The 13792-nt window shown below is 33.7% G+C and overlaps 1 protein-coding gene across 1 annotated transcript; it reads left to right on the top strand.

Annotated features, from left to right (window-relative positions):
• The first annotated feature begins 2306 nt into the window (after window positions 1–2306).
• Window positions 2307–9146, top strand: LOC134692535 (uncharacterized). The gene is made up of 2 exons (XM_063552991.1): window positions 2307–2389; window positions 8300–9146. Exon 2 carries the CDS (start codon window positions 8301–8303, stop codon window positions 9144–9146), a length of 846 nt encoding a protein of 281 aa, XP_063409061.1. The 5' UTR covers window positions 2307–2389; window position 8300.
• Window positions 9147–13792: the final 4646 nt, after the last annotated feature.

The following is a 13792-nucleotide window of genomic DNA, read 5'->3' as shown; positions in this document are numbered from 1 at the left end:
AGTAAAATAGACATGGAAACTCTATATATTGGCCCCTATATGTCGTTTGGTTATATTTGTTTTTTGAATTTGGTTCCTTTCTAACTTACGTATAATCCATTCCTCATTTTATTCATATCAATCTGTATAACCTTAAAAATGTTTGATTTAACATACTCTTCATTTTACTACTGCACCTATCTTTTTACGGATTGCAGAATGTAGGAGTTCTAAATATGTCACACTTCAAATCCTGAATTTTAAATCCTGAATTTCTTTGTTCGGGATTAAATTTGGAGTAACTGATAATGCAAAGTTCTTTATTAAGTATTGGTCTAAAAGATGATCACCATGGACAATTCCACCATGGACTGAAACTTTTGCGGTATATAGACTTTTCAAGGAATGCATTCGAAGACTAATTCAGAAGTTCAACATTCAAAAGTCAAACTGACTGTTTGCAATCTCTGATACTTGTAAGGAATTTAGTCACAACTTCCATTAAAACTCAATGACCTTAACCGGCTTAGGCTCCTTATCTTTGACTACAAAGGATATTGACGCAATTGAAGTGCTATTTAGAAAATCAAATAAGACATTGACAGTCTTATTAGATGAAAATCCTCTTGTCTGTACGTGTGCTTCATTAACATTTTGTAGAATGGTTATTTACTATTAAAGTGAAACTTGACAGCAATGGTAGTTATTCGTGTTTCGGAAACGATGGAAATATCACAAAAACAAATATCGTCTACAATAACTTGCGAATTATGAGAAGAAGATGTATAACGACAGTATGGGTATTTTTTTCTACAACTATTCGGTGTACTTTTATTATTCATCCTACTTGGATATCGCTACAAATTGCATCTACATTACTTTTGCTTATTTATCGGAATGGTCAATCCACTTTTCCAGAAGTCAATAGTAGAAACACTTGAATATGATGCATATATAGACTATAAATGGGTGTATGGATCGTTGCGTTCATTTCTTGAAGAGAGACGCAATTATAAACTTTTTATGTCTGACAGAGGAGATGGGGATGTACGGCCTGGTCAAAAAAGACATGCCATTAGTAATTCCTTTTCAAAATGTAAAAAGATGATCTTAATTATTTCAAATGAGTTTGTGAACAATGAATGCTACTTTTGGGATTGAGCATATTATTGGATTGCAAGCAAAACTAATTATTATAAGCTTTGAGAGTACTACCAAATCAGAAATACCGCAATGTGTAATGCAAATGGTGTCACTGGACGCCAATGATTAATGTAAAACAGACACATTAAATGAAAATTACATTTTCTGGATATGTTTGGATCTAGCCACGAAGCGTTAATGCAGACAACTTGTCATTTTGTCATATTATAAATGATAGATGATAAGATTATGATATCACACAATTTTTGAATTCATTCTTTTTTACTCTATATATGCTGGGATATTTAAATTAGTGGACTTTGTATTAAAAAAATAACGAGAAAGACGTCAATATATTACATTTATCATACTTTGTTAAATGGTGAAAAATAATCCCTAAGAAAAATAAATTTTGAATATTTTTTTTAAATCGTGCAGAATTTAAATTTTACATTTATTTGGAAGTGCAATTGTAATATATCAAAGTCTTCACACGAACATTGAATAAGGAAGTACCAAAATTCAACGCATCAATCACCAACATCCAAGTACCCAACGAAAAGGAAAAGAGGAAGTACTAAAATTCAACGCATCAATCACCAACATCCAAGTACCCAACGAAAAGAAAAAGAGGAAGTACTAAAATTCAACGCATCAATCACCAATATTGAAGTACAGAACGAAAACAAACATAACGTGAATTTCATTGACAAATGTGAAACTATTTTGTAAAATATGAGTTTGATATAAGTTCCTTGTACCGTGACGCATGCAAGCCATGTGTATTTTGTTCAATATAAATTTAATAGTCTAACAGGATGGGACAACGTTGCATGCAATAGTAAAGTTTATGTGCATTTAAACGATAACGGTTTTCTTTCAATTAAATTACCACTTCCGTATAACCAAATCTATTTCGTATAAAATTACATATTTTAACAGGTAAAAGCATTCGAACAAATCGAAATAAATGTTAAAATCAGTGACACAAATTAAATGCATCAATAAATAAAACTTCTTCTATTTAAAAACTTAACTGCTGTTGATTATTATTAGATTCAAGAAAACATACTTTACATTACCACACAAATATAATTTGGATTATTTAAAAAACAAAATTTTTGAATACTGGTCGACGACCAGTTACCGTCAGTTACCAGTTACCGTCATTTGCATTTTTTCCGCGAAACGTCGTGGTCAATCCGATGACGTCATCGTGTTTTTTTAACGGACAAGCATCAAGAAGTTGTTGACAAAATTTAGTTCAGTAAGTATCAGTTTTTGGTTATTTATTTGTCAAAAATCACTTTTTTGTTTACCCCCGCATCGCATGTTTAGACGGGGGAATCTTTTGTAGCAAAAATAAATAGAAACTGACCAAAAAGAGGTTTGTTTACATATTTTCGAGAACCCTGTTCGTCATTTGGGAATCGTTTCAGCCATTCATCTCACGATTTTGAATACAAATTTATTTTATAAAAATTGTTGTCATCCAAGATTCTCAATGGGCGCCATTTTATCCGATTTTTACCTGGGATGCAAAAATGGTTGCTGAATGACGTTGTATATTGCTTTTTATGGCTGTATTTTCGGGTTGTTCCTACTTGATAATGATGTTGAAAATGTTATTTCGTATATTTGTACACATAATATAACATTTAGATTGAAAACATTAAAGATATATCTGCTGTATCCTATATTCTACAAATTTGATGCATTGCATTACTTGATTTGAAACACCATATTACGCTCTCCCTTCAAGAAAAGAGATTTTAATAACAAAATAATATATTGAATTACATTTTGGAATTTACAAATGTTATTCCTAAATCGATTCAAACTGCCGTTGCAGGTTGTACAACATACATCATGCACATTTGAGAATAAAAGCGTACGTCTCAAGGATTGTTTACAAACTGCAACGCTTAAAGTCAAGGCCATTGTTATGATATTACGTCACATCTGTGTATTAGCAAGCAAGCACTTGTTACTTTTAAGGGGTGTATAAGGGATATTCACAACCAATGTACACAAAATTCGTTAAATTCGTTAACCTGTACATGGACGGAATTACTTGACGTTTGGCATTGCTTTTTATCTATTATAAAGAGTTGCAAGTCATACCTATCCCACCCGTTTTAAAATGTGTGTATGTGGGGGGGGGGGGGGTCTAACTGTCCACATTCAAATGCAGAAAAAATGACAAAAATAAGTGTTTTAACACACCACCCCTCTTTGGATACGCTACTGATACCATATTCTTTGTTTATGTACTTCCAGTTTAAACTTTGTGTTTTCAGTAACAAACATTTGATTAATTATGAAAAATAATTCGGGAGGCTTCCAAGAGCTTATCACTGAACTAGCAAAATGTGGGTGTACCAGAGTTAGTTTTCTTGTTTTGAAGGTTTTACACTAGTCATTTTCTGTGGATTTTTAAGGCTTGCATTATAGCGGCAGCCGTCCGTTTGGCCTTTAATGGTTTACTAGGTTTACAAATTGTGACTTTCATATAGAGTGGGAGAACTACCACTCATACTCTTTCTTCTTCTAACCATCATCATGTCAACTCCAACACAAAGGTCTACATCGAAAAAAATGACGTACAGAGAAGTCATATCATCGAACAAATAGACCAGAATACAGTACTTAAATCAAGGAAACAAACAACGGTTTCTTTCAAACTGGGACTTTTTTACCAATATTAGCTCGGCCGAGATCAGTCGATAATTTTAATATTTGTGCATCGTTTTTAAAAGTACTCAGTCCATTTAGTATAGAAAGTCCCGCTTTTAAAACGTACTTTGTATACCACATTAAATGCTCATAGATATGAAAAAAATGTGACTAGATTACCAATGAGACAACTGTCCATTCAGGTCACAATTTGTATAACATGTATATTAAGTAAAACATTACAGGCTTTTAAAGTCTTCCGAGTACAACCATCGAATAAACTCCAACGAAAAAAAAAAGATGCAATCATAACATACAACAACAGCGAGACGAATACACAAAACAGCATAAAACGCTCCAATATGAACTAGAGGACAAGACCTAAAAATTTGTAAGGGTTCCGCAGAACCCAGTGTCTCGCCTACTTCTGCTGTAAATTGAAGGGTCAACAAAAATGAGGAAAAGAATCAATAAAAATATACCGCTTGATACTATCTTTTGATTGTAAGAAGCTTCTGTCCAAGTTGGGTAAAAATCCAGGATAGTTAAAGAATCTAATAAATGTTTGTAAACTTGAACTGCAGACTGGACGTACTGTTAACTGGTCCATTTACAAGTAAAATACAGATACACAGGTACAAAAATTCCTTCAAGATACAAGCTTTTAATCATTAGCAAGCTTCTGTCCAAGTTTGGTACGAATCAAAAATAGTACAAGAAAGGTAACAATTTTTCGTTTCTGGCAGAAAATCCAAGTCCATTTAAAGTAAAATACGAACAAAATTGATTTATCGTTTTACAAAATTTACCTCTGGATACTTTCTTATGATCATACGACATAGACAAGCTTTTGTCCAAGTTTGGCACAAACCAACAAGGACCAAGGATAGTTTAAGAAAGTTATTAAAGTTTTAATAAGCTGTTATCAGAAATACGTGTCGATACGACTTGAAATGTTGAAATTAAAATAGCAATGCTTTAACATCTTACACAAGTTATGCAAATATTCCAAGTCAATGAAACAGGACTAAACAAAAACCAATCAACATTGGTGTACCACTAATGGTTCCCTTGAACTGACCTAATCTACAAACGAATACATGACAAACAAGAAAAAATTTCAAAGTGAATAGACCAAGAAAAAATTTCAAAGTGAATAGACCACGACTTAGGGGGCGGAGCCTAATTATGTCCATGCAAATGAGATATGCCAATGCTTAAATAACTGAAGACCAAATATCATTGACCTACCACTTGTGGTGCCCAATAAACTGACCTAATCACAAAATAATACATATAAAATAAGCAAAAGTTTTTAAGTCAATAGACCATGACTGAGGGAGCAGGGCCAAATAATCCCCCATGGAAATGAGATGCGGCAATATTAGTTTTCTCGTTTGAATTGTTTTACATTAGTCTTATCGGTGCCTTTTATAGCGGACTATGTGGTATGCTCATTGGCAATCATACCACATCTTCTTTTCAATATTATACAACTGCATACCAAATGCGATTGACCTACCACTTGTGGTTCACCATAAACTAGACCTAATTACAACAAGAGTGCACACGCTGAAATGTCTCGCCTTCTTTATTAATCATTGATATTATGTTGATAGTGCTAAGTATAAAGCTTTATTACTACTGTCACATAAACCGAATATACTAGCCCTATTGCTTATAGTATCTGAGATGTGGACTTGACCACCAAAACTTAACCTTGTTCACTGATCCATGAAATAAAGTCGAGGTAAAGTGAAAACTGTCCGAAGGGCATGAGGACCTTGCAAGGTACGCACATACCAAATATAATTATCCTATTACTTATAATAAAAAATCGAAGTACATTTTTAGATTCAGCATATCAATGAACCGCAAGGATTCAATTTTTGTCAAAATCAAACTAAGTTTATTTTTGGACACTTTGGACCTCAATGTAGACCAATTTGAAAACGGGACCAAAAATTAAGAATCTACTTATACGGTTAAGATTCAATTATTCAATTTTTGATGAAATCAAACAAAAGTTTAATTTTGGACCCTTTATTCCTAAACTGTTAGGACCAATACTCCCAAAATCAATACCAACCTTCCTTTATGATCATAACCCTTGAGTTTAAATTTCATAGATTTCTATTAACTTATACTAAAGTTGTGGTGCGAAAACCAAGAAAAATGCTTATTTGGACCCCTTTTTGGCCCCCAATTCCTAAACTGTTAAAACCAAAGCTCCCAACCTTCATTTTGTGGTCATAAACCTTGTGTCATAATTTCATAGATTTCTTTTTACTTAAACTACAGTTACTGTGCGAAAAACAAGAAAATGCTTATTTGGGCCCTTTATGGCCCCTAATTCCTAAAATGTTGGGATCAAAACTCCCAAAATCTATCCCGACCTTCCTTTTGTGGTCATAAACCTTGTGTTGAAATTTCATAATTTTCTATTCACTTTTACTAAAGTAAGAGTGCAAAAACGCGAAAATTTAAAGTATTTGGACAACGACGCCAACGTGATAGCAATATACGACAATTTTTTTTTCAAATTTTGCGGTCGTATAAAAATCCAAGTACATGTTTAGATTCAGCATATCAAAGCCAAAAAATGAATTTTTTGCTAAAATCAAACTTAATTTAATATTGGATCCTTTGGACTCTAATGTAGACCAATTTGAAAACAGGACCAAGAATTAAAAATCTACATTCACAGTTAGATTTGGCATATTAAAGAACCCCAATTATTCATTTTTTGATGAAATCAAACATAATTTAATTTTGGACCTCGATTTGGGCCAATAATTAAGTACATTTTTAGATTCAAAATATTAAAGAACCACAAGGGTTTAGACCCTTTGGACCTTAATGTAGACCAATTTGAAAATGGGACCAACAATCAAGAATCTACATACACAGTAAGAAGTTAAAATTGATACTATAAGCTGGTAGAGCCTCAACTAAGGATAAAATTAAGTTAAAAATATTGATAGGTCATGGACCTCCTTTTCAAGATTTAAAATATGGCCGGAAAAGGCTGACTCTGAGATTTACCTTATATTTGCATTGGTATTATTAGGTCTCAAAACAAAAGAAGGAAAATTAAGAATCTTCTTGGTAGATGACCTTTCATGAGCTATCGAGTCTTAAAATAAATGGGTGTTATGGGGCAAAATATTTCATTGTATTGTATGGAAAAACACCAAGGAGTCGAAGCATTGGCACAAATTTTAAAACCTCACCTAAGTACATCCTTAAGTTACTGTGCAAAAACCAAGAATAATGCTTATATGAGCCCTTTTTTGGCCCCTAATTTCTTAACTGTTGGAATCTTTTAATTTCCAAAATCAATTCCAACCTGTCTTTTATAATCACAAACCTTATGTCAAAATTTCATAAATCTCTATTTACTTAAACTAAATTAATAGTGCCAAAACCAAACTAGGGGCTCTAAAGAGCCTGTGTCGCTCACTTTGGTTTATGTGAATATTAAACAAAGGAAGTAGATGGATTCATGACAAAATTTTGTTTTGGTGATGGTGATATGTTTGTACATCTTACTTTACTGAACATTCTTGCTGCTTACAATTATCAGCATGTCAGATTTCCTCTAATTGCTTTGGTTTTTGAGTTATAAGCCAAAAACTGCGTTTTACCCCTATGTTCTATTTTTAGCCATGGCGGCCATCTTGGTTGGTTTGGCGGGTAATGCCACACATTTTATAAACTAGATACCCCAATGATGATTGTGGCCAAGTTTTATTTAATTTGGCCCAGTAGTTTCAGGAGAACATTTTTGTAAAAGTTAACGACGCCGGACACCAAGTGATGAGAAAAGCTCACTTGGCCCGAAGGGCCAGGTGAGCTAAAAATACTTATTTGGGCCCTTATTCCTAAACTGTTGGGACCAAAACTTACTAAATCAATCCCACCCTTCCTTTTAAGGCCATAAATCTCGTGTTAAAATTTCTATTCACTTTAACTAAAGTTAGAGGGCGAAAACTAAAAGTAATCGGACCCCACAGACAAATACGACGCCAGAAACGTGATAACAATATAAATGATACAAGACCAAAAAAAATCAATTTTTGCAGTTGTATAAAAAATAAGCTATAACCATAGAACCAGGAAAATGAGGTCAATATAAATGTGAGATGGAAAATTCGTAACATGAGACATCTATATACAAAGTATGAAGCATCCAGGTCTTTCACCTTCTAAGATAAAAAGCAGTTAGCTTGTACACCACTGTTGTAACTATCCATATGCCAAGCTTTCTGTGAGTTTTTGGCAGACTTGACAATAATTATTCAAGCATTATTTTATTTTGCTTACAATCTAAATTGGGTTTGCTCATTGTTAAAGTCTGGTTTGGTGGAGAGTTTTCTCATTGGCAATTATATTTCTTGTGTCCTTAGAAATTTATTCTGTAGATTAAATCTTCATATATATATATGCCTTCATTGACCTTTTATCAAAATATACAAATGTATTTATCTTTACTTTTAAGGATGCCACAAAAAAAGCAATACCTGCAGGAGTCCCTTGATAAGGCCATTGGTGCAGTAAATTCAAACAAATTAAGTATTTCTAAAGCAGCTACAGAATATGGGGTACCAAGGACAACCATATCAGACCATGTCAATGGAAAGTATGACAACCATTTGAATGGACCTTCAAAGATGCTGACAGATGAAGAAGAGACATCTTTAATAAACTACGTCAAGTATATGGCAGAGAGAGGTTTTCCTTTGACGAGAAGAATGTTAAAAGCATTCGTAATTTCTATCATTGAGAAATCAGGTAGAACAACTTTATTTAATATGGAAAAAGGTCCTAGTAACAAATGGGTAAACAAACTTCTAAACAGACACCCTGAATTGTCGGAAAAACTACCAGAACAGCAGGACAAAGCCAGGAGACGCATGTCTAATGTCACTGTGGTTGACCAATATTTCAAGTTGCTAGTGGACACAGTCGACTCTTTAGGATTAACAAATAAACCCAACCAGATATTTAACTGTGACGAGTCTGGCTTCAGTGGTAAAGAAAAAAGCAAGGAAAAAGTTTTAACACTAAAAGGGTCACACAGCTACCAACAGAAAGTATTAGTCCATGGTCACATTACAGTTCACATGTGCATAGCAGCGGATGGACATGTCCTCCCTTCATTTCTGATTTTTGATGGTTGCCTGCCTCATAGGAGCTTTAATGATGGTGTTCCAGATAACTGGTTATATGGATCCTCTGAATCCGGGTACATGGATACCGAGTTGTTTGAAAACTGGTTCGACAAAGAAGTTGTTGACAAAATATACATGTACAATGTGAAAGGACATGCTGCTGGAATAGGTTAGGAAAACTATCAGAAATATTAAGACATCAGAAATATTAAGACAAGTCAATAAAATTCCATAACTTCTTCACTCATCTTTCTTGGTGTTGTCTGTTGTGTTTAGACTATCAACCCTTGTTTCTTTTTTCAAAGGACACATTGAAAAAGGGGGGGGGGGGGGGTTTGACGTAAAAATATTGAAATTGCCGTCATCCCCTTAAAACAACTAGAATCAAAAGGTCAACCGCTCCTTCTTCAGGTTGTCATAACCATAGGCAGATCACCCCCTTTTCTTTGTGGGATCATGTAGGGAATCATTGACTATCACGACTATATTATAGATTGCCCCCCCCCTTTTCGCTTAGATCAGTCAGCCCCCTTTCCCTTTTAGGAAAAGTTTTGGATCCTACACTGATAACAAATGGAAAAATGTCTGATTGTCACCTATCAATTAAATGTTGACTACGTTTCAATGAAATTACCTGCATGTAAACTGGAGGCTCTGTCTGAAAGTGAAAGTTCCGATTTCAACTCAAGTCGATCTCGACTATCACCACCAAACGTGCGGTCTTTTTGAGTAAAATCTTGACTTATTATTCGTCTGTCTTCAAATTTGTTCTCATCATAATTGGTCAGTCAACTTCATTCCACTTCCAGCCATGCTTTCCATGTTGTTCAACGCCGGGGTTTACAATTCATCGAAAAGGGCGCTAAATTAAAATGAGGCACTTTGACGAGGTAAGCAAAGAGAGACAACTCCTGCGTAACGAAGACGACGCTTCAGCGATAAAAAAATATTTGCTCATCTCCAAATTGATTCATAACATTTAATGTAAAAAATCAATACTATACAATTTGATAGAATAGTTTGAGACCGTGTTTAAACTCATCTGACAACCATTGAGAGAGAATTATAACAATTTCGGTGCTGACGGTAACTGGTCCTCGGCATCTTCAAATCTCGTACGAAATCGGACGCCGTTAAAAGTTAATTTCTGAGAAATTTAGTTAATTTTAAATACTGACCAATTGAAATATTAAAGTATTTTTGGTAACCACTTTCCTTATCAAAGGATAGATTTAAATGTTCTCACGTTAAGAAGATAAATGAAATATACTGACAAAAAATGACGGTAACTGGTCCTCGACCAGTAGCCTTTATTGTTTTTATACTTATACATGTTATATTTATAAAGATATTGTATTGTTATGTTAAAGGGATGGCGATGTAAATAGTTTGCTCTAAGCGTTCTTGATAAAAGTAAATCAAGAAAAGCGCTTCGGAAGCATTAAAATTAATTATTAAACGTGTTGTTTTAATTTTTTGTTTTTTATAAAAAGTAAACCGTAAAAGGCCAACCCGCTTTTCTATATTTTTACTGTTACAATAATAAATAACAAATTTTATGTGGATTATTTTTTTATATCAGTTTGCTTTATATTTAGACAAGATTGAGTAATTGTAGTTGAAGGAGTATACATCAATGCGACAATTATCAATAAGAAATGAAATACACATATTTTGTAGTTTATTTCTGATTGAATGACTATCTGTTTAGTGGCATTTTAAGACTTTTTAATGTTCCAAAATGAAGCTACTCTAAACCTCCACAGATGGCATTACATTCACACATATTATATATGACTCTAAAGTCCGAAAGCACTATAAAGTGCGATGACAACGCTAAAGTGTAATGGTCTACGCTAAAATACGATGTTGTCTCACGCTTAAGTACGATGGTAAATCACGCTAAAGTGCGATGGACCAATAGGGTAAGGTTTGATGGTTTTAAAATAAGTTAACGAACATTCAATGTAAATATATTCCATTTTTAAAATCTGGTATTATAAGGTATACCATATGTGATAGGCATAATAATCTTACAGTAGTCTTTTAGTGAATGATACATAAAGAGTTAAAGACCAACAAAGTTATTATTGCTAAAAAGAGAGTTTAGGTGTTACAAAAGAGGGACGAAAGATACCAAAGGGACAGTCAAACTGAAAAATTAAAAACAAACTGACAACGCAATGGCTAAAAATGAAAAAGACAAACAGAAAAACAATAGTACATATAACACAACATAGAAAACTAAAGAATAAAAAACACGAACCCCACCAAATACTAGGGGGGATCTCAGGTGCTCCGAAGGGTAAACAGATCCTGCTCCACATGTGGCACCCGTCGTGTTGATTATGTGATTATAATCCGGTAAATAGTCTGAATTCTGTAAGTCACATTCATGAAAGGGGAGGGGATTGTAGTTACGATATTTCTTGTTGAATAGTGTGATAACACGGGTAGCTTGCCGTTCACACGTTGTAGTCTAGTACTTATTGGAACACCTTCCTTTACTACCGTCCTTTTAAATCACAAATACAAAATTCGATTATTGTCGGAATATATAACATTCATTTGATGCATATTTTAATTCAAATAATAGAGAAAGGCGATTGGTCTCTTTTTATTGAAACAACTTCATAGCCATGCTATATTTACAAGCAATGTCTACACTATAACGATTTGGCCGACAATTTATAATTAACGTATGAACACATGTAGCCTTATTTGTTTTGCCGACGATACTTTCAATAAAACTGAAAAGGTTCTAACAGGGACCACAAAGACAACTGCTATATAAATAATGATTCAAATGTATCTGTTTGTTTCCAATAAAATCAGGACACAGGATGTAAATGTGAATACTACTCGTATCAATAGAGCCTAAAGTAAAACGGCCGACTGCAGGATTCAAGCTCATCTTTCAACTACCAAAATAAATCCCCTTTGTTTTAGCCATCAAAGCACAGTTAGGGTTAATGTAATTTAGTCATTGACATCTGGTCTAAAAGTTCTTAATGAAGTATTTGTGATTTTTCATCCGGTGTGTTTATTTTTAGTTTGTATAAACGACTGTTAACGTCATAATCCAACTACGTTTTTTTCGCCTATACTTTCGCAGACCAGCGGACTTTAGCGTAAGGAGGAATCGCTTTTAAGCGTATATCATCGCACTTTAGCGTGACCATCGGACTTTAGCGTCCCCATCGCACTTTAGAGTCCTACATATACATCCATGGATATATTTGTTAAATACTTGAGTGTAGTTTTGTTGTCCTTCTGTTGAAACAATATTTGTTATTTTTTCTATGCCACCATTGGATTATCAGTTTGTTTTCGACTTATGAGCCTTAATATGTTCTTGGTGTCTTTCGTCTCTCTGGTTAGTTTAAGTTCAAAATATTCTTGAGATGCTATTCTTTTTAAGCAACTATCTTACTGACAAATGGGAGTTTCAATGTGGAAACACTTCTACATAAGAAAATTGGATATGTTTATCAGTGGAATCGTTGAATATACAAGCAGTGTGTGTTGTTTGGTTAATGTACAACTGATTTTGATATAATTTGACACATATAGTTACTAAAAATAAAATTAAATATAAATTGGCGCAACGGTAACACAATTTTTATGTTTTAATGTTTTAATTAAACTTATCAGGACTAAATTTAGTATATACGCCAGACGCCTGTTTTGACTACTGGGCATGTGATACCCTCAGGGAAATAAATCTCCACCAGCAGTGGCACCGACCTAGTGGTTGTAAATAAACTCACCATAGATGTGCAAACACTTCAAAATAACAGACTTGGATGTTTATCGAAACAATCGTTGAAACTAAAGCAATTGTGTTTGCTCTTTGGTTACGGTACAATTAATTTGAATATAATTTGAACTATAGTTACTCAAAATCAAATTATAACTTGGCGTTAAGATATCCACAGCATGTTATAATGTATTTCAATTTCCCTAATTTATCACATCTGATTTTATTGTTTTCATTCATTGTCGCATATCGAGCTTTTTTGCTAAATTGGTTTACATTTTTCTATCATGAATATGATGTTGTAGTTGTCATTCGTTGATGTAGTTCATAAGTGTTTCTTGTTTCTTGGTTTTTTTTTTAAATAGATTAGACCCTTGGTTTTCCCGTTTGAATGGTTTTACACTTATCGAGTAACTTTTGGGACCTTTTTCTAGCGTGTGGTTCAGTGTGAGGCTAGGCTTCGTGTTACCGTACGTTGACCTACATTGGTTTACTGTTACTGTTTACAATACTTTATTGTAAAACTAAGGTTTTTCTCCCTCAGGAATAGATAACCTTAGCTGTATTTCCCGAAACTGTTAGGACTTTTAGTTATCAATGCTCTCCAACTTCGTCCTCTAATTGGCCTCTTTAACTTTTAGATTTGAGTATCACAACTGAGTCTTTTGCAGACGAAACGTGCGTCTAGCGTAAACACAACGTTTATACTGGTATCTATGATTAGTTTATTTTTATAAATTGTGACTTGGATGGAGAGTTGTCTCATTAGCACTCATACTACCAAATCTTCTTATATCTATTTGCGTGGGGAAAACAGTTTTCGATTCCATGTATCTTGGTTGGTACAAATGAATGGACAACGACATATACAAAATGATATTCGGGTTGTACATTCAATATTTTATATCTATCACATTGTACAAAACATTTAAACTGTTAAAAGAAGACATTTCAAATCATTTTTGTAAAACATAAAAGAGACAAGGAGGGGCTCTTATAACGGCAGGATTTCAATGAATGCGTGTATTAAAATGGTGTCATTCATTTTAATCCATTCTTC

This window comes from Mytilus trossulus, chromosome 12 (assembly GCF_036588685.1).
Source record: "Mytilus trossulus isolate FHL-02 chromosome 12, PNRI_Mtr1.1.1.hap1, whole genome shotgun sequence".
Lineage (NCBI taxonomy): Eukaryota > Metazoa > Mollusca > Bivalvia > Mytilida > Mytilidae > Mytilus > Mytilus trossulus.
The sequence above is the reverse complement of the archived record's forward strand: the minus strand, read 5'-3'. Positions and strand labels throughout refer to the sequence as shown.

Bases quoted from the DNA above. Each gene is read 5' to 3' on its own strand.
- LOC134692535 (XM_063552991.1), top strand. From the start codon at position 8,301: ATGCCACAAAAAAAGCAATACCTGCAGGAGTCCCTTGATAAGGCCATT.